The 24091-nt window shown below is 36.8% G+C and overlaps 1 protein-coding gene across 5 annotated transcripts in view; it reads right to left on the bottom strand.

Moving 5' to 3' along the window:
• The window catches only part of LOC111158320 (HECT domain and ankyrin repeat containing E3 ubiquitin protein ligase 1), a 117515-nt gene that overhangs the window by 23727 nt on the left and 69697 nt on the right, over positions 1 to 24091 (bottom strand). For all 5 annotated transcript variants that reach the window (XM_022520295.1, XM_022520296.1, XM_022520298.1 and 2 more), the window contains 5 exons: positions 7812 to 7923; positions 7622 to 7719; positions 7354 to 7441; positions 3876 to 4025; positions 3158 to 3354 (listed from right to left, as the gene is read on the bottom strand). In XM_022520295.1, the coding sequence (XP_022376003.1) occupies positions 3158 to 3354; positions 3876 to 4025; positions 7354 to 7441; positions 7622 to 7719; positions 7812 to 7923 (645 nt within the window). The remainder of the gene's footprint in view (positions 1 to 3157; positions 3355 to 3875; positions 4026 to 7353; positions 7442 to 7621; positions 7720 to 7811; positions 7924 to 24091) is intronic.

Raw genomic sequence — 24091 nt, 5'->3', positions numbered from 1 at the left:
TGTCATGATCTCAGGGTCCTGGGATCGAGCCCCGCATCGGGCTCTCTGCTCAGCAACGAGCCTGCTTCCTCCTCTCTCTCTGCCTGCCTCTCTGCCTACTTGTGATCTCTCTCTGTCAAATAAATAAATAAATAAATAATCTTTAAAAAAAAAAAAAAGTGAAACCAGAGTTTAGTTTCATTATTTTTTTAAGATTTTTAAACAAATTGATACAAAATTAAATTTAAAAGTGCATTATATTTAAAATATGGAATAAAAAAAATTAAACAAATGTGGAATGGATATATATTCATCTTCCTATATCGTTTGTATTTATTTCATGTACTCCTTTTTAAACAAAGGTATTTTCATTTATTTGACTTCATTCCACAATTATCAAAGCCTTTCCATAAAACTTAGGACTAAATGACTCCCCCATGTGGAGATCAACTTATACAGATTTTCTCATACTAAAGCTTAGAAACTCATTTAAGCTGCAACATGCTTACAGATTTTGAAGCTGAACTCCAAAGGTGACAGTTACAACTTTACACCTATAGAGATAAGTAAGTAAAAGTCTAACCTTAGAGTAACAAAAAAGTTCTTAAAAGAAATATATGTTAAAAAAATAACAAAATTTCTAAAAATTGAAAATTTTATTTGTAAACTGAATAACGATCTTAAAGCAAGTAATCAATTTAAGATGCAGGTATGTTTCTAAAGATTTTTAATTTTAAAAAATTAGGTTGCTTACTGAGTAAGCATTAAATGTTTAAGCATCAACAATTTGATACAGAATTATGCTTGACTCAAAAAAAAAATAAAACAATTATACTTGGCTCTTTCTGGTAACATTAGAAAACTCTGGAAAATGTTTACATCACAAAAATGGAAGCTGAGAAGAATTAACATATTAGTGATTGAGATCCTGCTTTATTACCAAAAGCTAATAATAAAAAAAAGTCACCTATAATCAACCAAAAATTAGTTAATATAGTTAAATAAAAATGGATTTACCTTAGAAGCAAAAGTTTCAGCCTTTTTAATATTACAATAGTAAGGCAGTTGCCAAGTGGTAAGGCATCAGTCTCATAATATTATAATAGGAAGTATTCCAGTCTAACTAGACTCACAATGAAAGGTACACCCTCAATGTGTGTATACTCTTGTTGTTACTTACTCAATATCTTCCTTCTTTCTAGAATTCATAAAAGACATGAGTGCCAAAGAATTAATAAAATGTCTTTTTAAAAATCTAAACAAAAATCATGTCATAATGGGAGGGGGACTGTTAGGAGATACAAGTATAAATATACCTATGCATCATGCAATTGTTAATGGGTCTTTCCACTTTGTCATATAAAATATATCTGAGAGGGTGACAAGTCCACTCACCATAGTATTCACAGATAAGAATCATGTTTGAGTTTCTCTGGTGAAAAACAATCACTTGCTTATAATAAAGATAGTATAATTTCATTATCCTTAATTGAGAATAGGTCTCCAGTGTAAAATAAAATAATAAATGCACTACAGGGTGGACAATCTAATAATTAGAAGATTTTAAAAAGTATTTTCAATCACTGGCAAGCTTATACATATTTTGAAAATGAAGCATTTTGGGGCACATGGGTGGCTCCGTCATTAAGCATCTGCCTTTGGCTCAGGTTATGATCCCAGGGCCCTAGAATCAAGCCCTGCATCAGGCTCCCTGCTTGGTGGGAAGCCTGCCTCTCCCTCTCCCCCTGCTTATGTTCCCCTCTCTTGCTGTCTCTGTCTATCAAATAAATAAAATCTTTAAAAAAAAAAAGAAGCATTTTAGTCTTTTCATTATCTATAGCTTAACATGACTCATTATATTAAAAATCAAGTAAGATCTACCTTAACATGATTAATTTTGCAAAAGGAAGAACATCAGACTTGAAAGAAGGAGACCTGGGTTTTGTCCCCAGCTTTACCATTAACTCTTTAGGCTTCAGTGTCCTTATGTGTCAAATGAGAGAGCAAACTAAAAAACATCTAAGCATATGTGTGCAAAAACTCAGCTTCTGACCTTATTTTCAAAAATTAAACTTCATGGGTTATTTTCTACATATAGTATCTAAGTTGCAAAAGTAAAACTGCATACCATAATATAACTTTCCAATACCCTATACATATCTCAAACTAAAAACCTCTTTTTATAGAGCACTATCCTCTTTTTATAGAGCACTATTTTGTATTGTGGTTTTCAGCTTGCAAAATGCTAGTAACGATTCTGTATGGGAGGTATCATTATCTCAAGTCTACAAAATAGAAAACTGAGGCTCAAAGAGGTTAAAATGCAGCCAAGTCTTTTGGTCTTTCAAAGAAAAAAGAATCCGTATTTTACTAAGTCAATGGGCATAATTTCTTAAAGTTAGTTGCTTCTGAAGCTGTCTTGGAATTACAATACAACTAATGGAAAGGAAAAAGAACTGAGTCTTGTTTAACCAGAAGTTGCTACTAGTAAATGACAGAAGTAGAGTTCCCAAACCAGATTTTCTGGCTCCCAATTTCCTACATATCAAAATATAACATAAAACTGAATCATATTTTTCAACAGTGAAATTTAAAACATATGACAAAATTTAAAACTACTATGTGCAGCTGTCAATTATTTCTCAATAAAACTGGAAAAAATATTCACAAACAAAAGATATAAACAAAACAATAAATAAAAATAATCGAGTTATAAAGCTTAAAAAACAATCAAGTTCAGAGATCTAACAGACTTACTGCATACCAAAAGCATGTACAAAGTTTAACATGGGAAATTCTTCTTTTCTCTACTGGAACTCTTAACATCGTACTTCAAAAGATGAAACAGTGACTAAATCCTAATATGATTTTGGTGTAAACTTCTATTGCTAATCGAAGTTTTTAATAAAGAGATGCCCAATTTATAGAATCAACTGAATTGTGCTCTAGGCTGCCTCAGGAACTGCCTCAGCTATCTAACACACTAGTGAAATGATCCTTCCTAACTAAAAATTTGGTATTTGATGGCTTAGCTAATTTAAATATTTTCTCTGTTATAAAATGTTATGAAACTGAAACAGTAAAAGTTTTTCTAGCTAGTGTCAGGAGGCTAGAGTAATCAGCAAACTATCAGGGCCAAGTTACAAACAATGGCCATGATAAGTATTCAAATACTCACTTTATTATTTTGTGTGACAAGAATACTTCCACCCCCGGGTTTCAAAGGCACCTCTTCCATTGCTCCAAACACATCAGTTTCAACAGAAAAGGTTAGCTCTAGACCCAGATCACTAATATCATTATCTAAAATCCACTGCAAATTTTTGGCATATTCTGGATCAATGGATGCCACATCTTGGTAATTTACAGGAATACCTAAAAAAGCAAACATACAGCAGTTATATTCTAAATGTTTCTGCCTTTCCTTGTTTGTTTAATGGTAAAATACTGCCCTCTACAGATATTCCATAAAACTGCAAAATATAATCCAATTCACAGCATGATTTAAGTGGATGCTAATTCCTAGATTTGGAAGTCTGTTAATTTAAACTTGTGTTTTTTCCCACATTTTTATAATGTAATCTTTCTTTGAAATAGCTATACAGAAAAATTATTATATACTTCAAAAAGTGCCATACACTTAAGCATATTCATATTAAAATGCATTCTTAGCATAAACATATACACACTAAAATGATAAACAATTTTTTTAGCAAAAAAATAGATTTTTTTTCTCTCCCTCAGGCTCCCAAATGCCTTACATACACAGACAGTTTCTAATTGAAATAAAAACTACCTCAATCAAAATGCGATCACTTACCTACTTAGTTTTTCCCTAAAGATTCTAAGAAAAACACTTCAAATAAATGCCTCTGGAAATAACAATAGAGCCATACCAAGAATGTGCTTATAGAATGATCTTGTGAAGTAAATGTTGACCAGCTGCCTGTGGTTCAAAGCTAATCCCAAGATCTGTCCAGCAAACCGGAAATAGTTCAAGTGATCAGGATTTACATAGGAGTTACTATTAGGCTGAAAAGTTGTACCTATTAAAATAAATACAAAATAATTTACTTCTAAGAATCTAGATGCAAAAAAAAAGATCATTTCAATGCAAATAAATCAGTTCATATAGAATTTCAGCAAAACCAAGGTTACATTATGTATAAACTTCCACCAGAATGTTCTTTATGGAATATATAACAGACAATGGAATTGTCAGAAGATAGTCATTGATTCACACATACTTATCAGAGTAAGTCTTTGCAAAGAGAAAATTTTAGAAATACTTTTAACTGAAAGTGGTTGGAAGATGTGTCAAAGAGATCCTGAAAATAATACATTAAAAGATAATACACGTTTTCCTCAGCAATGTAGAAATACTAGGCTGTGAATTAGGACAGGCATTGTTTTATTCATCTATACATGCCCAGTGCAGATCTTCACTACTTTTTGTTCCTTATGGAATAGAGCACTACAAGACAGTAACTAAAATTTTAAATGTTGTACAACTGTTCTTAAGTAATGAACTTGATGTCTTTTACCAATTATCAGAAAAATCACCAAAATCCACAAGTCAACCAATTATTCCTCACAATGAATAATCAACTTTATTTTTTTTAAGATTTTATTTATTTGAGAGAGCAACTGAGCACACCCAAGTAGGGGGAGGGGTAGAGGGGAGAGAGACAGAATCTCTAGCAGATTCCCCACTGAGCACAGAGGCCAACTCAGGGCTCAATCTCACAACCCTGAGATTATGAGCTGAGCCGAAACTTGAGGGTCTGGACACTTAACCAACCAGTCACCTAGGCACCTCACAAATAATCAACTTTAAATAAGTTATATTTATTTAATAAATATATTTATATATAAGTATATATAAGTAAAAATGGCAAAGGCAATAGTTACCAATTACTGTCAAAACCTAGTATGATTCCACTTACATGACAAAAGGTCTGGAAACAGTGGTGATGGTTACACAACACTGTCAATGTACTTAATGCCAGTGAATTGTACACTTTAAAGTGGTTAAAAGAGTAAATACTATGTTATATATTTGATCACAATGAAAACAAAAATCTAAAAAAATATCTAGTGCAGGGGCGCCTGGGTGGCTCAATGGGTTAAAGCTTCTGCCTTCGGCTCAGGTCACGATCCCAGAGTCCTGGGATCGAGCCCCGAATTGGGCTCTCTGCTCAGCAGGGAGCCTGCTTCCTCCTCTCTCTCTGCCTGCTGCTCTGCCTACTTGTGATCTCTGTCTGTCAAATAAATAAATAAAATCTTTTTTTAAAATAAATAAATAAATAAATGAAACTGGGGCTCCTGGGTGGCTCAGTGGGTTAAAGCCTCTGCCTTTGGCTTGGGTCATAATCTCAGGGTCCTGGGATCGAGCCCCACATCAGGCTCTCTGCTAGGTGGGGAGCCTGCTTCCCCCCCTCTCTCTGCCTGCCTCTCTGCCTACTTGTGATCTCTGCCTGTCAAATAAATAAATAAAATCTTTTTTAAAATAAATAAATAAAATGAAACTGTGACACAGCTATTTTCATCACCTCAGAAAAATCCTAGTGAACAAGAAAATGTCGTTTCCCACATAAAAATAGCTTCTAATAATTATTTCTACTTTCTATGTGCTTTCTGTATTTCTTAGGCACTAGGCTAAACATTTTTTACATAACAGCTAATTGATTTCTCTTTGACCACATCACAAAACATATATTATCACCATTTTCAAATGGAGAAATTGAGGTCCAAAAAGGTTACATTTATTGGCCTAAGATGATAACAATAAGAGGAGCAGAGCCTGGATTCACATCCAGTGTAACACCAAAGGCCAAACTCTACAGTAAATATCTTAATTCAATTAGAAAGCAAGTTTTAAAGAAATTATTATAGACATGAAGACTACCCAAACATTTCCCACATTTAGGAATTTTTAATTCAAAATTTTAATGTAATTCCCTTCATGTCAACTAAACCTAAGAACAAGGAAATATTTCACTGATATTCTAATTTATAAATACTATGATCCCAAAGAGAAGACTTCTACAGCTTACAAAAAGTACAAATCACAATCTTTATGATCTCTGTGCTTTAGCATATGCTCTGCTAATATATTCATAGTATGAGGAATTACCTCGACTCATAATTCCACACCAAATCTGTTTTTCAGGTATGAAACTAAACAGACAGCCTCAGAATAACGGACTATAAAGAAATGAAATAAAGCTAAAATACAATGCTCTAATGCTAAATCTTGCTTCAAAGATCAGGCCTAACTAAACCCACCACCTCATCAAATTTGTCATAAAAACAACAAAAGCACCAAATTCACCTCAGTGCAAATAATCAGAAGTTATAAAATTAAAGCAGTCACATATTCCTAAACAACTTCAAATACACCATGTGTGTCTGAGGAGCCCATCACAGAAGCGAATACCTGCAGTTCCCTAGTATCCCCGCAGCCCACCACCGTCCCCCTCTTGCCTCTCCCAGAGTCGTCATCCTTATTCAGTGGAGGTTTACCTACTGGTTCAGTTGGAGACAATTAGGAAGTACAATTAATAATGCACTCTCTCCTTATAAAAATTAAACACTGGGAAGGAAAAGATCTTCAGGAAATAAAAGCAACTGTGTAAAGCATTTAAAAACTGAAATCCCGCCTTCACTTGTGTATGTCTTTCTTAAGTTAGAGAACTGCCAAGTATTCTTCTCACAGATGAGGCAGTAACCATTTCCATTCAGCCTACTATATCAAATTAGAATTGTTCAGGTCGAAAGTACCACTTCAACAAATAACCTATTTCAATTATAATAAGAGCTTTTTAAGTTTAATCTTTTAAAAGGACAGAAAACTAAGTTACTATACATAAACAGATTATAAGTTAAGATTTAACACCATGATTTCTAGACTGTTTCTTATGACCGATATATTTTAAGACTTGGAAACTCAAATAGGGTTAACAAATTTTAATTTTTCCAAGTAATTATTATTCTAAGTCCATCTTTTCTAAGGCACTATTTCACAAAAGGAAATTTTAGCTCAGAAAAGCAGTCTAAGGGCAATCTTGAAATTGCATAAATTTAGTTTTACTTTACAAAAGATTGATGAAAACTTCCTTACAGCCAGCACTGGCCCTTGAGAACCATCTATGTAGAGGAAAGAATGCTAGACTGAACCAGGTTCCACTCATGATCCTACCACTCATTAATCGAGTTAACAAAAACTCTGAATTTCAACTTTCTCTTCTAGGAAATGGGACTACCCCACACCTAGCTCACAGGATTACTATGGGAATCAAAGGATAAAATGCACTGATGTAGTTTGAAAATATGAGAAGTAACAGAAAAAATAATGTAGACTGTACAACTTACCATCAGCTGACTGGGTAAACAATGCATAATCAGGATTGACTATCTCATTAGACAGAATATCAAACCACTCACGCACAACACCTTGACCCTGAGTTCAAGAAAATAAAATTAAATATCAACAGAATTATATGTGGAAATTTTTTCTGAATAATAACAAATTAGAATCATTTCAAATGTCTTCCATTATCAATTATATACTAAACTTTATTCAAGTGCATTTCAATCTTTTATATCTAGTGATGTTAACAGCACTTATTTTTATACCCACCATGCCTTCTTCTCCATGGAACCGTACAGCAATTCCTTGTTTTAGCTTTGCACAATTTGCTTTTGACACAACTTCACAGCTACTCCTAAAAATAGAATCTAAATATGTAGCATTGGTTAATTTTATGTATTAAAATTTACAATAACTGGTATTTTGTGCCTCAACCACATCAGCTTCTTTTTAAACATACCTCTGTGAACCAGCAGGATATCATTTTCATTCACTGGCCTGTGCACCATGTCTGAATCTGGTTGTCCTGAATGCAAATGCTCATAGAACCATTCACAGCGATCTTTAAATGGCTAACCCAACAAAAAAACGGTAAAATATGTCAGCAGTATTTCAGTTACCTATCAGATTACTTAATGAGCCTGCTAATGTCCTTTCCACAAATAATCATTCTTAGGCCTTTATTTATAATAAATAGTTCTAGATAATGTTCTGACATTTTAAAAACTATTCACGAAAAGGCAGATCTCAGCTGAAATACTTTGATTACAAAGAGAGTATATATTTTTTAATTCCCATTTTTAACAGAAAAGACTTGATAAATTAGGTTATACCTAAACTTAATATCAAATATGTAATTGATGAGATTTACTCCTAATTTCTTTCTTTCTTTCTTTTTACAATTTTATTTATTTATTTGACAGAGAGAGAGAGCAGGAGCATACAAGCAGAGGGAGCGGTAGAGGGAGAAAGAGAAGCAGGCTTCCCACTGAGCAGGGAACCTGCTGTGGGCCTGATCCTAGGGTGCTGGGATCATGAGCTGAGCTGAAAGCAACTGCCTAACCAACTGAGCCACCAGGCACACCATTCTCCTAATTTCTCTTAAGCATAACAATGCTTATAAGAATGAATTTCCAAATCCAGAAAAATTACACTGCATGTTATATTCAATTTTTCATGAAAATAATCTTCTAGATCTAACTTTATTTTTATTTATTTATTTATTTTGTGTGTGAGAGAGAGAAAGAGAGAGAGAGAGAAAGAGAGAGAGAGAAAGCATGTACGAGAGCTTGGGAAGGGGCAGAGGGAAGAGAGGGAATCTCAAGCCAGCTCTGCACTGAGCCCAGAGTCTGACACAGGGCTGAGATCATGACAACCTGACCTGAAATCAAGAGTCGGACATTTAATGATTTGAGCCTCCCAGGCACCACTGTCCACCTTTATTTTTATTTCTATCCTTTGAATACATAGTGTAAACCTTGACAATTAGGGTATTTTTTCTTTTTCTTTTTTTTTTTTTTAAGATTTTATTTATTTATTTGCGAGAGAGGCAGTGAGAGAGAGCATGAGCGAGAAGAAGGTCAGAGGGAGAAGCAGATTCCCCGTGGAGCTGTGAGCCCGATGCAGGACTCGATCCCGGGACTCCAGAATCATAACCTGAGCCGAAAGTAGTCGTCCAACCAACTGAGCCACCCAGGCGTCCTAGGGTATTTTTTCTTATTTTAATGTAAGAGCCTGACTTAAGCTTTTATTGCCAAGGCAACCACTTCAAAGAGGCATCTACTTCAAAGATGGCTATCTCAAATAAACAGAATGCCAGCACATAACTTGATAAGGAGCCAAGCCAGTTTCCCAAAGGAAGGCTCCTCTGTTTCAGAAATCTTGGTTGATTTCTATAACGGACCATTTGGCCCCCCTGTTTTTCCTCTTCCCATGCTTTAAATTAAAATCTTACATTTTAAATTCACCAATAGTGAGCCTATGAAACCCTTGGCTCCCACCTCAACCCCAATAAAAGCAGAACTTCAGGCCCATGTACATTATCATGCACTCTCCCACTCCCCCATCTCTACCATGTGTGCTGTGTAATACCCAGGTCCTGTAAGTAATAAATCTTTATTTTTTTCAGTTTCCTAATGGTTATTGCTGAAGGGCATCTTGCAATCATAATAAAAACCACAAGGGCTGGTCTAGGTACAAGACTGGGTATTGAAAGGCTAAGACCAACACAGGACAATTGGTATAATTGGCAGGACTGGCAGGACCTTGCAATTAATCAAGGGGAATGCCTTTACCTGCAACTTGCCCACTAACTGCCAAACTCACCATCTGAGAAAGGAGCACCTTTAGCTAGGGGTCTGTCATGCTGCTATGTGCTTTTACACATTGCCTCTGTCATATGTTGCCTGCAATATCTAACCTAAAATGTCATGCCTGCCATAATAATTCAAGAATCTCCCCAGAGCAGCATGAGCAAGGCCATATGCTCCAATGAAATGATTAGACTACTAATTATAAAGGTCTTAATTGATTATTAATGTGTATAAGGGAACTCTATAGCCAAGGAAAGCAAGGGAGGGTGGATTGGACTGCAAGGCTACTGTCACTGCCAAGGAGGATTCTGGGCCAAAGGTAGATGGAAATGATTCTGTTAGGTAAGGAGGATTGGAAATTTCCACTTGTAACCACTGAGTCAAGTGGCTTGTGCCCAAATTACATGTCCTAACCGAGAAGAAAAAAAAGCCCTATAACTGGAAGCCAACAAGAGGGAACCCACACAGAGGGAACCCACACAAAGGCCTATAGTCTCTGTGTTGCCACTTTACTTACTACCATTGCTACTTGTCCTGTGACCCAACAGGATACTATGGGTCCAATCCCTGGTGTGGTATTGCTTAGAAAATTAATGGACAAATATAAATGTCCTGAACAAGGACCTGACAAGGCACAACAACTCCTTGGTAAAACCCCATGGATGCTTCCTAGGTGTTACTCAATTATGCATACCAAAATGCCAAGGCTCTGGTTTATGCTCCAGAGGCCTAGGGACTTTTCCCGAAGACCCTGTGCATATCAGTCTGAAGGCAGACTCCAATCCAGGAGAGATTTCCTGTGACACCCTGAAAAGGAAAGCAGCCTACAAAGAAGGTTGGTAACAACAATTTTCCAGTAAGATTAAGGTAACAGGATAAAAACAAGAAGTAGAAATTGAGATTAAAAGTCATACCTTAACTGAAATTCAAATGTTTCTTAAGTATTTTATGCAGCAGGAAGGAAAGAGGGGAACTAATTGGTTATTGCAGGTTTTCTTGTTTAGAACTGGCTCTTAACTGTTACTCATAGTGGCTAAAATCCATCAACTGGCTGCTACCTCTGAAGACCCTACAATCCATAACTTCCTTTTTTTTTAATAGCTGTGTTATTTATTTATTACTTATTTTTTAAATTATTTTTAAATATATAATGTATTATTTGCCCCAGGGGTACAGGTCTATGAATTGTCAGGCTTACATACTTCACAGCACTCATCATATCACATACCATCCCCCAATGTTCATAACCCAGCCACCCTATCCCTAACTCCCCCACCCCTCAGCAACCCTCAGTTTGTTTCATGAGATTAAGGGTCTCTTACGGTTTGTCTCCCTCCTGATCCCATCTTGTTTCATTTTTTCCTTCCCTACACCCCAAACCCCCTACTCTAACTCTCAAATTCCTCATCTCAGGGAGATCATATGATAATTGTCTTTCTCTGATTGACTTATTTTGCTCAGCATAATACCCTCTAGTTCCATCCATGTCATTGCAAATAGCAAGATTTCATTTCTTTTCATGGCTGCATTGTCCTCCATTGTATATATATACCAATTCTTCTTTATCCATTCATCTGTTGATGGATATCTAGGTTCTATCCAGTTTGGCTATTGTGGACATTACTGCTATAAACATTCAGGTGCACGTGCCCCTTCGGATCACTACATTTGTATCTTTAGGGTAAATACCGAGTAGTGCAATTGATGGGTCATAGGGTAGCTCTATTTTCAACTTTCTGAGGAACCTCCATGCTGTTTTCCAGAGTGGCTGCCCAGCTTGCATTCCCACCAACAGCGTAGGATGGTTCCCCTTTCTCCGCATCCTCTCCAACATCTGTCGCTTCCTGTCTTGTTAATTTTAGCCATTCTGACTGGTGTGAGGTGGTATCTCATTGTGGTTTTGATTTGTATTTCCCTGATGCCGAGTGATGCGGAGCACTTTTTCATGTGTCTGTTGGCCATCTGGATGTCTTCTTTGCAGAAATGTCCATTCATATCATCTGCCCATTTCTTGATTGGATTATTTGTTCTTTGGGTGTTAAGCTCTTTATAGATTTTAGATATTAGCCCTTTATCTGATATGTCATTTGCGAATATCTTCTCCCATTCTGTCAATTGTCTTTTGGTTTTGTTGACCATTTCCTTTGCTATGTAAAAGCTTTTGATCTTGATGAAGTCCCAATAGTTCATTTTTGCCCTTGCTTCCCTTGCCTTTGGCGATGTTTCTAGGAAGAAGTTGCTGTGGCTGAGGTCGAAGAGGTTGCTGCCTGTGTTCTCCTCAAGGATTTTGATGGATTCCTATCTCACAATGAGGTCTTTCTTCCATTTGAGTCTATGTTTGTGTGTGGTGTAAGGACATGGTCCAGTTTCATTCTTCTGCATGTAGCTGTCCAATTTTCCCAACACCATTTGTTGAAGAGACTGACTGTTTTCCACTGTACATTCTTTCCTGCTTTGTCAAAGTTTAGTTCACCATAGAGTTGATGATCTATTTCTGGTCTCTCTATTCTGCTCCATTGATCTATGTGTCTGTTTTTGTGCCAGTACCATAGTGTCTTGATGGTTACAGCTTTGTGAAAGACCTTGAAGTCTGGAATTGTGATGCCACCAATTCTGGCTTTCTTTTTCAACATTCCTCTGGCTATTCAGGATCTTTTCTGGCTCCATATAAATTTCAGGATTATTTGTTCTATGCTTTGAAAAAAAATTGATGGTATTTTGATAGGGATTGCATTAAATGTGTAGACTGCTTTAGGTAGTATAGACATTTTCACAATATTCATTCTTCCAATCCATTAGCATGGAACGTTTTTCCATTTCTTTTTGTCTTCCTCAATTTCTTTCATGAGTACTTTAGTTTTCTGAGCACAAATTCTATGCCTCTTTGGTTAGGTTTATTCCTAGGTATCTTATGGTTTTGGATGCAATTGTAAATGGGACTGACTCCTTAATTTCTCTTTTTTCTGTTTTGCTGTTGCTGTATAGAAATGCAACTGATTTCCCTGCATTGATTTTATATCCTGACACTTGAGTTCTAGCAGTTTTGGAGTGGAGTCTTTTGGGTTTTCCATATAAGGTATCGTATCACCTGCAAAGAGTGAGAGTTTGACTTCTTTGCCAATTCGGATGCATTTTATTTCTTTTTGTTGTCTGCTTGCCAAGGCTAGGACTTCTAGTACTATGTTTAATAGCAGTGGTGATAGTGGACATCCTTGCTGTGTTCCTGACCTTAGGGGAAAAGCTCTCAGTTTTTCCCCATTGAGAATGATAGTTACTGTGGGTTTTTCATAGACGGCTTTGATGACATTGAGGTATGTACCCTCTATCTTTACACTTTGAAGACTTTTCATCAAGAAAGGATGCTGTACTTTGTCAAATGCTTTTTCAACATCTATTTAGAGTATCATGATTCTTGTTCTTCCTTTTATTAATGTATTGTATCACATTGATTGATTTGTGGATGCTGAACCAACCTTGTAGCCCAGGAATAAACCCCACTTGGTTGTGGTGAATAATCCATTTAATGTACTGTTGGATCCTACTGGCTAGTATTTGGGTGAGAATTTTCGCATCTGTGGTCATCAAGGATATTGGTCTGTAAATCTCCTTTTTGGTGGGATCTTTGTCTGATTTTGGGACGAAGGTAATGCTGGCCTCATAAAATGATTTTGGAAGTCTTCCTTCTATTTCTATTTTTTGGAACAGTTTAAGGAGAATAGGTATTAATTCTTCTTTAAATGTTTGCTAGAATTCCCCTGGGGAGCCATCTGGCCCTGGGCTCTTGTTTGTTGGGAGATTTTTGATGACTACTTCAATTTCCTTACTGGTTATGGGTCTGTTCAGGTTTTCTCTTTCTTCCTGGTTCAGTTTTGGTAGTTTATATGTCTCTAGGAATGCATCCGTTTCTTCCAGATTGTCAATTTTGCTGGCGCATAGTTGCTCATAATATATTCTTATTATATATGAGCCTGGTGTTTGTATTTCTTTGGTATTGGTTGTGATCTCCCCTCTTTCATTCATGATTTTATTAATTTCAGTCCTTTCTCTTTTCTTTTTGATAAGTCTGGCCAGGGGTTTATCAATCTTACTAATTCTTTCAAAGAACCAGCAGTTCCTAGTTTTATTGACGTGTTCTACTATTCTTTTGCTTTTTATTTCATTGATTTCTGCTCTGATCTTTATGATTTCTCATCTGCTGGGTTTAGGCTTTCTTTGCTGTTCTTTCTCCAGCTCCTTTAGGTGTAAGGTTAGGTTGTGTATTTGAGACTTTTCTTGTTTCTTAAGAAAGGTTGGATCACTATATACTTTCCTCTCAGGACCACCTTTGCTTTGTCCCAAAGACTTTGAATAGTTGTGTTTTCATTTTCATTTTTCCCATGAATTTTTTCAACTCTTTAATTTCCTGGTTGACCCATTCATTCTTTAGTAGGATGCTCTTTAGCCTCCCTGTATTTGAGTTCTTTCCAACTTTCCTCTTGTAATTGAGTTTTAGCTTCAGAACATTGTGGTCTGAAAATACGCAGGGAATGATCCCAATCTTTGGTACCAGTTGAGATCTGATTTGTGACCCAGAATGTGATTATTCTGGAGAATGTTTCATGTGCACTAGAGAAGAATGTGTATTCTGTTGGGGATGGAATGTACTGAATATATCTGTGATGTCCATCTGGTCCAGTGTGTCATTTAAGGCCTTTATTTCCTTGTTGATCTTTTGCTTGGATGATCTGTCCATTTCAGTGAGGGGGGTGTTAAAGTCCCCTACTATTATTGTATTATTGCCAATGTGTTTCTTTGATTTTGTTAATTGGTTTATATAGTTGGCTACTCCCATGTTAAAGGCATAGATATTTAAATTGTTAGATCTTCTTGTCGGACAGACCCTTTAAGTATGATAGTGTCCTTCCTTGTAACTGTCCCTCAGAACAACGTACTGCTTAAAATATAAACTATGAGAAATTATATTATTTACCAAGCATGCTTAGATACAGCTTTAAGAAAAACATGTACTGGCAACAGGCCTTTTGGGGCGAGGACGATATACATCCTTGAAGCCGAACAGCTGGGGATGCCTGGCTCGCTTAGGGCAGAATGCCACCTACTTCATTTTTCCATTATCTCCCCTTTCCCAAAGAGCATAAGCAGTTAGTCAGACAATCCTTTCATTTGGGCTTGCTCACTATGGGTCATGTACTATGTGACCAGACATACTTTGCCTTTCTTCTTATGTATCTACAAAACTCATGGTAACTGTGTAATCTACTCCAGCTTCTTCATTGGTTGTTACTCACTTTCTAATAAATATGAGACTGAGTAGTTGTTCGGAGCAACAGTCTTTTCTATTCTCGCCCCCTGCTCCCATTCTCTTGCAGCTGACTTGTTTGTGCCTCATTCTTCTCCCATGTGCCGTCAGGAGATGGCACTTCCTCATCTCTTATTATAGTCTTTGGCTTAAAATCTAATTTATCTGATATAAGGATTGCCATCCCAGCTTTCTTTTGATGCCCATTAGCATGGTAAATTGTTTTCCACCCCCTCACTTTAAATCTGGAGGTGTCTTTGGGTCTAAAATGAGTTTCTTGTAGACAGCATATTGATGGGTTTTGGCTTTTATCCATTCTGATACCCTGTGTCTTTTGATTGGGGCATTTAGCCCATTTACATTCAGGGTAACTATTGAAAGATATTAATTTAGTGCCATTGTATTGCCTGTAAGGTGACTGTTACTGTATATTGTCTCTGTTCCTTCCTGGTGTACTACTTCTAGGCTCTCTTTGCTTAGAGGACCCCTTTCAATATTTCCTATAGGGCTGGTTGGGTGTTTGCAAATTCTTTCAATTTTTGTTTGTCCTGGATGCTTTTTATCTCTCCTTCTATTTTCAATGATAGTCTAGCTGGATTAAGTATTCTTGGCTGCATATTTTTCTCATTTAGTGCTCTGAATGTATCATGCCAGTCTTTTCTGGCCTGCCAGGTCTCTGTGGATAAGTCTGCTGCTAATCTAATATTTCTACCATTGTATGTTACAGATCTCTTGTCCCAAGTTGCTTTCAGAATTTTCTCTTTCCCTAAGACTTGTAAATTTTACTATTAGATGACGGGGTGTGGACCTATTTTTATTGATTTTGAGAGGGGTTTCTCTGTACCTCCTGGATTTTGATGCTTCTTCCCTTTGCCATATTAGGGAAATTCTCCACCAAATTTCGCTTCGATATACCTTCTGCCCCTCTCTTTCTTCTTCTTCTGGAATCCCAATTATTCTAATATTGTTTCGTCTTATGGTATCACTTATCTCTCGAATTCTCCTCTTGTAGTCCAGTAGTTGTTTGTCTCTCTCTTTTTCTCAGCTTCTTTATTCTCCATCATTTGGTCTTCTATATCACTAATTCTCTCTTCTGCCTCATTTATCCTGGCAATAAGAGCCTCCATTTTTTATTGCACCTCATTAATACCTTTTTTTATTTCAACTTGGTTAGATTTTAGTTCCTTTATTTCTCCAAAAAGGGATTTTATTTCTCCAGAAAGGTTTCTCTATTATCTTCCTCGCCTTTTTTAAGCCTAGCTAGCACCCTGAGAAACATCATTCTGAACTCTAGTTCTGACATATTACCAATGTCCATATTGATTAGGTCCCTAGCCATCAGTACTGCCTCTTGTTTCTGGTTGTTTTTTTGTTTTGTTTTGTTTTGTTTTGTTTCTGTGGCGAGTTTTTCCACCTTGTCATTTTATCCAGATAAGAATATATGAACAAAAGAATAAAATACTAAAAGGGTGGCAAAGACCTCAGAAAAAATGTACGCTAACTAAATCAGAAGAGACCCAAAACTTGGGTGGGGGGGATAAAAAGAAAAAAAATATGTGTATATATATTAGACTGGTGAACAGAACAGAGCCACCCACTTGATTTTGGGTGTATTTTGATCTCTTAGAAGAAACTACCTTCCAAAATTTTAAAGAAAAACTTACACACATACACACACACACAAATAAGGGTAAACACAATGAAGGGATAGAATATGACTGTAAAGATGAAAATTTTTTTTTAAAATTCTAAAAAAGGAATTGATAAGTTGGTTGGAAAAAGAAAAAAAAAAGAGGAGAGAATGTGCTCAGGCTGGAGACTAGAACAAAGCCATGCGCTAGGTTTAGGGTATATTTTGATCTATTAGAAGAAACTGTATCCCAAAATTTCTTAGAAAAAAAAAATACCTATACGTATACAAAAAGTAAGGTTAAATACAATGAAGGATAAAATATGACTGTAACAATGAAGGTTTAAAAAGATTTTTTTTTTTAGAAAGGTACTGTTAAGATAAACTAGTTAAAAAACGTTAAGACAGGAAAGAGGAAAAGTTAAAAAAATAGAATAAGAAAAATAATAAAATTTTTAAAAATTTAACTTTGCAAGACTAAAGGATCCTGGGGAAAAAGCCATGAGTTCTTTGCATTGCTTTCCCCTATCTCTGGAGTTCCAGTGTTCTCCTTGATCGGTGAGTTTGGTCTTGGCAGGATGTTCTCATGGATTTTCTTGGGGAGAGGCCTATTGCAGCGAGTCTCAAATGTCTTTGCCCAAGGCAGAACTGCACCACCCTTGCCAGGGGCCAGGCTAAAAAATCTGCTCCAGCTCGCTCTCAGGAGCTTTTGTTCCCTGAACGTTTTCCATAGAGCCCTAGAGGATGGGAATGAAAATGGCGGCCTCCCAATCTTCAGCCCAGAAGAGCCAAGAGCTTGGGGCCCCACTCATCAGTGTGCCCTCAGAGATAAGCAGTCAATCACTCCTGTCTCCCTGGTCTCCAGGCGTGCTTTGTGCTCACCCGGCCTGTGACCAAGCGTTTCTATCTCTGGTGCACAGCCCCATTTGGAGTCTCCAAACCCAGATTCCAGCCGCGCTGCTCCTCCCAGAGGAGGAAGGTGAGTCTCCCCGGATCTGTTACTTGTGGGGTCCCTGCTTGAACAGCAGTGGTCCAACTGTGCCTTGGATCACAGTTTAAGTAACCCCGATCTGAAAGCTCACTCCTCAGCTCTGTCTCTGTAATTGGCTTCCCTGCTCCGATACCTGGGAGTTCTGCCACACTCAGACACCCCCAATCTTTCTGTGACCCCACAGTACCTGAGACCACACTGTCCGCATGAGGGTTCCACCCCATCCCTCAGTGGAGCAGACTTCTAAAAGTTCTGATTTTGTGTTCCACTGCTCCACCACTTGCTGGGAGCTGGCCCCTCCCGCAGCGGTCTATCTTCCCGTCCCTTCAGATTCACTTCACCGCACGTCCTAACTTTCAGAGTGGTCAATTTTCTGTTCCTAGAATTCCTGCTCTTCTCTTCTATCTTCTGTTGAGTTTGTAGGTGTTTGGAATGGTTTGATAACTATCTAGCTGAACTCCTGGGACCCATCACACCAGTCTGCTACTCCGCTGCCATCTTGCCTCTCTCCAGCGAAATCCATAACTTTCTTAAAGATCCATCTGGACCATAATGCTCATTCCTTCTGAGATAGCACATTTTCTGAGCCCCCTAAGCTTTCTGCTGAATGGGGGCATAACTACAAGCACACCTCACGACGTGTTCCTGCTGCCAAGGGAAAAGCTGAGAAGGTTATTGAGGCCTCTCCTGAGGAGAAAGAGGGAAGTGCAAAGACAAAGGCCCTCAGAGCCACTGATACTCATGGGGAGTCCTCCCTTTCCTCACTTGGAATATATGCTGCCTAGTACTGTACCCATCCTTCCAACAGTGATCACTGCTAAGGCTCACAGAGGAAGCCTATATCCTCCTGCTCAAAATTCACACAGTCCATTGGGTTCATCTTTTCCATGACCACAGTGATCCAAATAACCCCTTCTCCGTTTCCAACCTGAAGAGGCCTCATTTGGTCTTGAGTCTAGAGAATTACTTTTACAAGGCACTCCCCCTAATTACAGCGTGGCACTACTACATTTTATTGTGACCTCGGAAACCATGAAAAAAGCAGAACTCCTATGAGAAAACTTACATCCTTCCTTGCCCCCTGAAGATGTTAATCCTCAATGTCTTTGAAAGATATACACCCCAAGAGGTAACTAAAACTCTACCCATGATTGCCTGAGACTAAAGGGAAAAAAAGAAGGGTAAAGAGGCCTTTTAAAATAGAAAATGCTATAGCAGCTCTTTTGCCCAAACTCTAGTCCACAGCCTCCTTAAGGATTATTTGTTAAGGATAAATACAAATCTTAAAAGTCTTCTCCACAGATATTAGTAAAAAGCTTTAGCCACTGGAGCAGGCAACCTTAGCTTATTCTGTCTGCCAATCTGGATTCAGCTTACACTAGTAAGTCTTATATTTTACCTGATTCATGACAAGGATGCTGGAATTGAAGTTATAGGCCTCTGTGTCTGTCTGCATGTTTATGTATGTCTATGGATATGTTATATATGTGATTTTCTTCTCTCAAACTCCAGATGGTACTGCCAAAATTTGTAAAAGAACTCTATTTAATTGGCTTAAAAATAAGCACTTATGAATTAAGTATTCCTAAAACTCAAAAATATTGAAACTAACCCAAATTTTTTTTTAAGATTTTATTTATTTATTTGATAGAGAGAGAAAGCACAAGCAGGGGGAGCAGTAGGCAGAAAGAGAGGCCAACTCCCCGCTGAGCAGGAAGCCCAATGCAGGGCCTGGGATCATGACCTGAGCCAAAGGCAAATATTTAACCAACTGAGCCATCCAGGTACACCCAGGGGCCCCCAAAACTAACTCAAATATTTACAAATTCACATGATCTGGGATAACCTTTGGGAAGTAAAAGCTTGTTTAAATCTGGTGTAATTAAAAAAAGTACGTCTTCAGATATATAGATACAGATATATATCAGATTATATGTAATTAATGTATATGTAATAACCTATAACTAATATAATTATATTATACACATATAATACATATTATATACTAAATATAACAGAGATCATATTAATATAACTAATTATGTTAAATAAAATGCAGATTAAAAAACATATTCTACCAGCATTTACTAGTCAAACAAATTCATGTTGCCTCTATTACAAAATCTGTCAGCAAGAAAAATAACTTGGGATGATGCTACTTAATGAAGTTTTTCATGGGTCATCTAAACATAATTGCTGTGATCAAGAGATTTAGATAAATGTTAAATGGGATAAGATTTTCTAGGTGAACTTTTCAGCAACAAATATGTTACGATGTATCTACTTAAAACTAGTTTCTAAAATTTTTGTTAACTTCCAGCCCTAGAATTTTGCTAAGTTAAATGAAGGAAATTCACTAAATGTCTACACCATTTCCAAATAAGATAAAATACTGAAACAGTAATTGCAAAACAAGTTGAAGTTTACCTACTTTTGACCTCTCGTTACAAAAGAACTAAAGATATTTGGGTCTGTAGTAAGCATGTCTTGTGACACACTGAAAAATTGTACTATGAAGAAATGTATATTGATAGAAATTATGAAATACACTCATAAATTTGCCAGTGTAAAGAATGTTGGTTTAACATTTCAAAGTTTTACTTCTTGCTTTTCGTTAGAAAAGGTTTCTAAGGGCTAAGAATTCTAAATAACATATGTAATTATAACTACTACAAATAACATAGGAAACATTTCTGCATGCAAGGAAAGTAGGATGTATCTTTGGCTAAGAGAAGGTATGAGGAATGAAGATGTATTTTTGTTAACGGAAAAGGAAGTAAATTTGTCCTAAAGTAAAACTGGCTATTTCAAAATGGGAAAGAGGAAAATAAAGAACAAAATGGTATAGAAAGTTGAGAAGAAAGAGAAAGAATTTTACCTTGTGTGGCTGAGTTAGCTAAAACTTATAAGGATTTGTTGTTTGTTTATAAAGTTTAATATCAATACTATGCTTATATAATTTTCTTTCATCTGCTAAAAAGACAAAGTTTTCTTGGGAGTATTGGTCAGCTCTTGATAATAGATTATGAAAGGTTTTGCTTTACCTTTTAAGTAATCTAGCTAGAAGGAAAAGATTCTCTGTTTTATCAAAATAACCTGTGTTTCATAAGGTTTTAATCAGGTCTTTGATTACTTAAGCAAACTGAGTCTTCTCAATATTAAGGAGCTGAATTTTGCTCAGAACTATGTAATTTTCTGTATATGCCTTTAAAATCTTTTGTCATTCTAGCTAAGTAGATAATTAAGTATTGTTTCATAATTATCTGTGATCCAACTTAGTCAAGTGTCCAAAACCTTTTGATGTTTTTGACTAAGTTCCCAAAATCAAATTCTAAATAAAGTCTTTTTGACCTGGAAATAATTCTAGGATTTTCTGGAGAACCCTGGAACATCTCAAAAGATGTGTTCATTCTCCTTATAAAAAGAGAAACACTGAATTAATTAGGTTTATTTGATAGGTAAAATTTTATGAGAAATATTGTCAAATAAGAAATAATGCTAAACTTTCCTTATGAATATCCCAGTATGGATATACGCTATTAATATAAGCATTCTAGAAATTCTATCAAATTCCTAAATCTGATACAGAATATTATCAATCATCATTCCAGTTATCATCTTAAAATGTATGTCAGGGGCACTTGGGTGGCTCAGTGGGTTAAAGCCTCTGCCTTCGGCTCAGGTCATGATCCTAGGGTCCTAGGATGGAGCCCCTCATCGGGCTCTCTGCTCAGTGGGGAGCCTGCTTCCTCCTCTCTCTCTGCCTGCCTCTCCATCTACTTGTGATCTCTGTCAAATAAATAAATAAAATCTTTAAAAAAAAAAAAATGTGTGTCAAACATGGAGCACTGGGTGTGATGCATAAACAATGAATCTTGGAACACTGAAAAAATAAAATTAAATTAAAAAAAAAAGTGTGTCACAGAAATAGTCAAATTTCCTTCTCAGTTGTGTTACAATTAAAAACATGGGCATTTTTAAGTCTTTCATCATTTAGAGACAGTGTTTCACTCTTATGCTTTTGCACAAATGCTTCATCTTCAAGGAGATTCCTGGAAAGGACTCTGACAAGCCTAGGTTTCTGATAACTTTCAGATCAAATACTGAACTGAGTAAGAAATGACAGACTTAAGGAAAAACTAGATTCACAAAACTGCTAAAAGAAGATCAAGTATCACTAGGACTGGATGAACTGATGAGAATGATTTTAATTTTTTATGAGTTTTGTTTGAAACATTGCTGGTTCTTTAATTTTTGTTTTTCAGATTTAAGGAAAATTTTTCTGTTAAGATAGTTATGACTTACAGCATTTTGGTTAAGCATACCTTTCTGAATGAAGATGAAACATAATCATTTATTTCCCCCATCTGATCCCTCCAGAATTTGGAAACTCTCAGTGAGTATTCTTATATTTTCACAGCAGTATAGTTATTTATGTAATTTCAATCGTGAATCTGTTCTCCATGTACCAGGACACAACTGGAAACACTGGTTACATTACCAAGGCTTTGAGTGGAATGTCATTAATATTTGAGAGAGATATGCATAGATTCAGATATGCGAAGACAACTTTAAAAAAACAAGGCTGAGGGGCGCCTGGGTGGCTCAGCGGGTTGAGGCCTCTGCTTTCAGCTCAGGTCATGGTCCCAGGACCCTGGGATCAAGCCCCACATCGGGCTCTCTGCTCCGCAGGGAGTCTGCTTCCTCCTCTCTCTGCCTGCCTCTCTGCCTACTTGTGATTTCTATCTGTCAAATAAATAAATAAAATCTTTAAAAAAAAAACCCAAAACAAACAAACAAACAAACAAAAACACAAGGCTGACTTTATGGAACCAATTAAGCCCCTTGAGAAAAATCAGTCTGGTACCTTATAGGATTCCCAGTAGCCTTACAAGATGAGTGAGGAAGGTCACTGCCTGGCAGGCCCAGGAATATCAGAATATATTAAGAATCACAAAAAATGAGGAATTCACCCAAATGTATAGGTATTATAGATGAAGTCTGACATCAAGTCTTTGGCTTGGCTTCCTAGCCTTAAGCAGCTTTCAAAAGTTCAATCTGAGACTCCTTAAGAAAAATTCCAGCAAAGCTGACTTAGAAGATTCTACATGATCAATCACTATTCATGCCAAGTTTAAAGACAGTGGACTTACTTTACAAACACTTCAGCCTTATTTTCCTTATCTCTGATAGAAATGAGGATGGCTATATAGAGAACAAATTATGTTTCAGTAATATACCTTTGTGGATATCAGATTTTAGTGCTTTTAATTGTTGAGGTTTTGTTTTTTACCTGTAAACTGAACCACATCATGAATTCTATTAGTTTCTTCCAGTATCTGGCTACAACTCTCCTAACTAACACTTCCATCTTTTCTCTCACCCTTCTGACTTGGAATCATTGAGAACTTAAAAGTGCCATTTTCCTAAATCCATGAGATGTAGGACAGAACAACTTGGTATAACCAGCTTCAGAGAAATCATCACAACATCTCATATACAGACCATCTTTGTGCCTGTTGCTGAATGGGCAATAGCAAGTTCACCTAACACCTGACAGCATCATTAGAAAAATTCAAACTACAAAGCTGCTTTGAGCCTATTACCTAGAAATCCTGCCCTCAGGATTCAGATTTGGTTTATAATTTATTCTGACCATTAGCCTTTATTTTTCCTTTGTTTCCACAGAAATGCCTCTTATTAGATACCTGATTTCTCACAAATACAGTCCTAACTTTGGGAATCTACTTGCAAGACTGTCTCCTGAAATGAGACATAACTGTTTAACTGACCTATTTTCATGGCTGGACCTTTCAAGTTTGGGACAATGGCTACAGACCAGATTTCATACTACTCCCTATATAATTATTAAGTTTTGCTATTATAATTCCATTTAGATGTGAATGGGCTACAACATGCCCTGCAACGGACTTTTATCACATCAGCTTACCCAGGCAGCTAAGGTCCTCACCATTAACTCTGATGGCTCAGACTGGGCTGTAAGTATAGCACACTAAGAATTTAGAGACTGTGCAGATGAGGAGAGTACAAAGCTTTCAGGGGGTCACAGTTTGAACCAGAACATTAAGGTGGGTAAGACTTGCTCAAGCATGTAGCGAAATAAGTCAATCGGAGAAAGACAACTATCATATGATCTCCCTGATATGAGGGAGAGGAGATGCAACATGGGGGGTTAAGGGGGTAGGAGAAGAGTAAATGAAACAAGATGGAATTGGGAGGGAGACAAACCATAAGTGACTCTTAATCTCACAAAACAAACTGAGGGTTGATGGGGGGAGGGGGGGGGGGAGGGGGGGGGGGGATTATGGACATTGGGGAGGGTATGTGCTATGGTGAGTGCTGTGAAGTGTGTAAACCTGGCAATTCACAGACCTGTACCCCTGGGGATAAAAATGTATTATATGTTTATAAAAAATAAAAAATAAATAAATAAAATAAAAAAAAATAAAAGACTTGCTCAAGCATGTAGAGAAGAGAGCATACTACA

Source organism: Enhydra lutris, unplaced genomic scaffold, assembly GCF_002288905.1.
Source record: "Enhydra lutris kenyoni isolate GAN:26980312 unplaced genomic scaffold, ASM228890v2 scaffoldscaffold58, whole genome shotgun sequence".
Taxonomy (NCBI): domain Eukaryota; kingdom Metazoa; phylum Chordata; class Mammalia; order Carnivora; family Mustelidae; genus Enhydra; species Enhydra lutris.
Note: the sequence above shows the minus strand (reverse complement) of the source record. Positions and strands in the feature narration are given on the sequence as shown.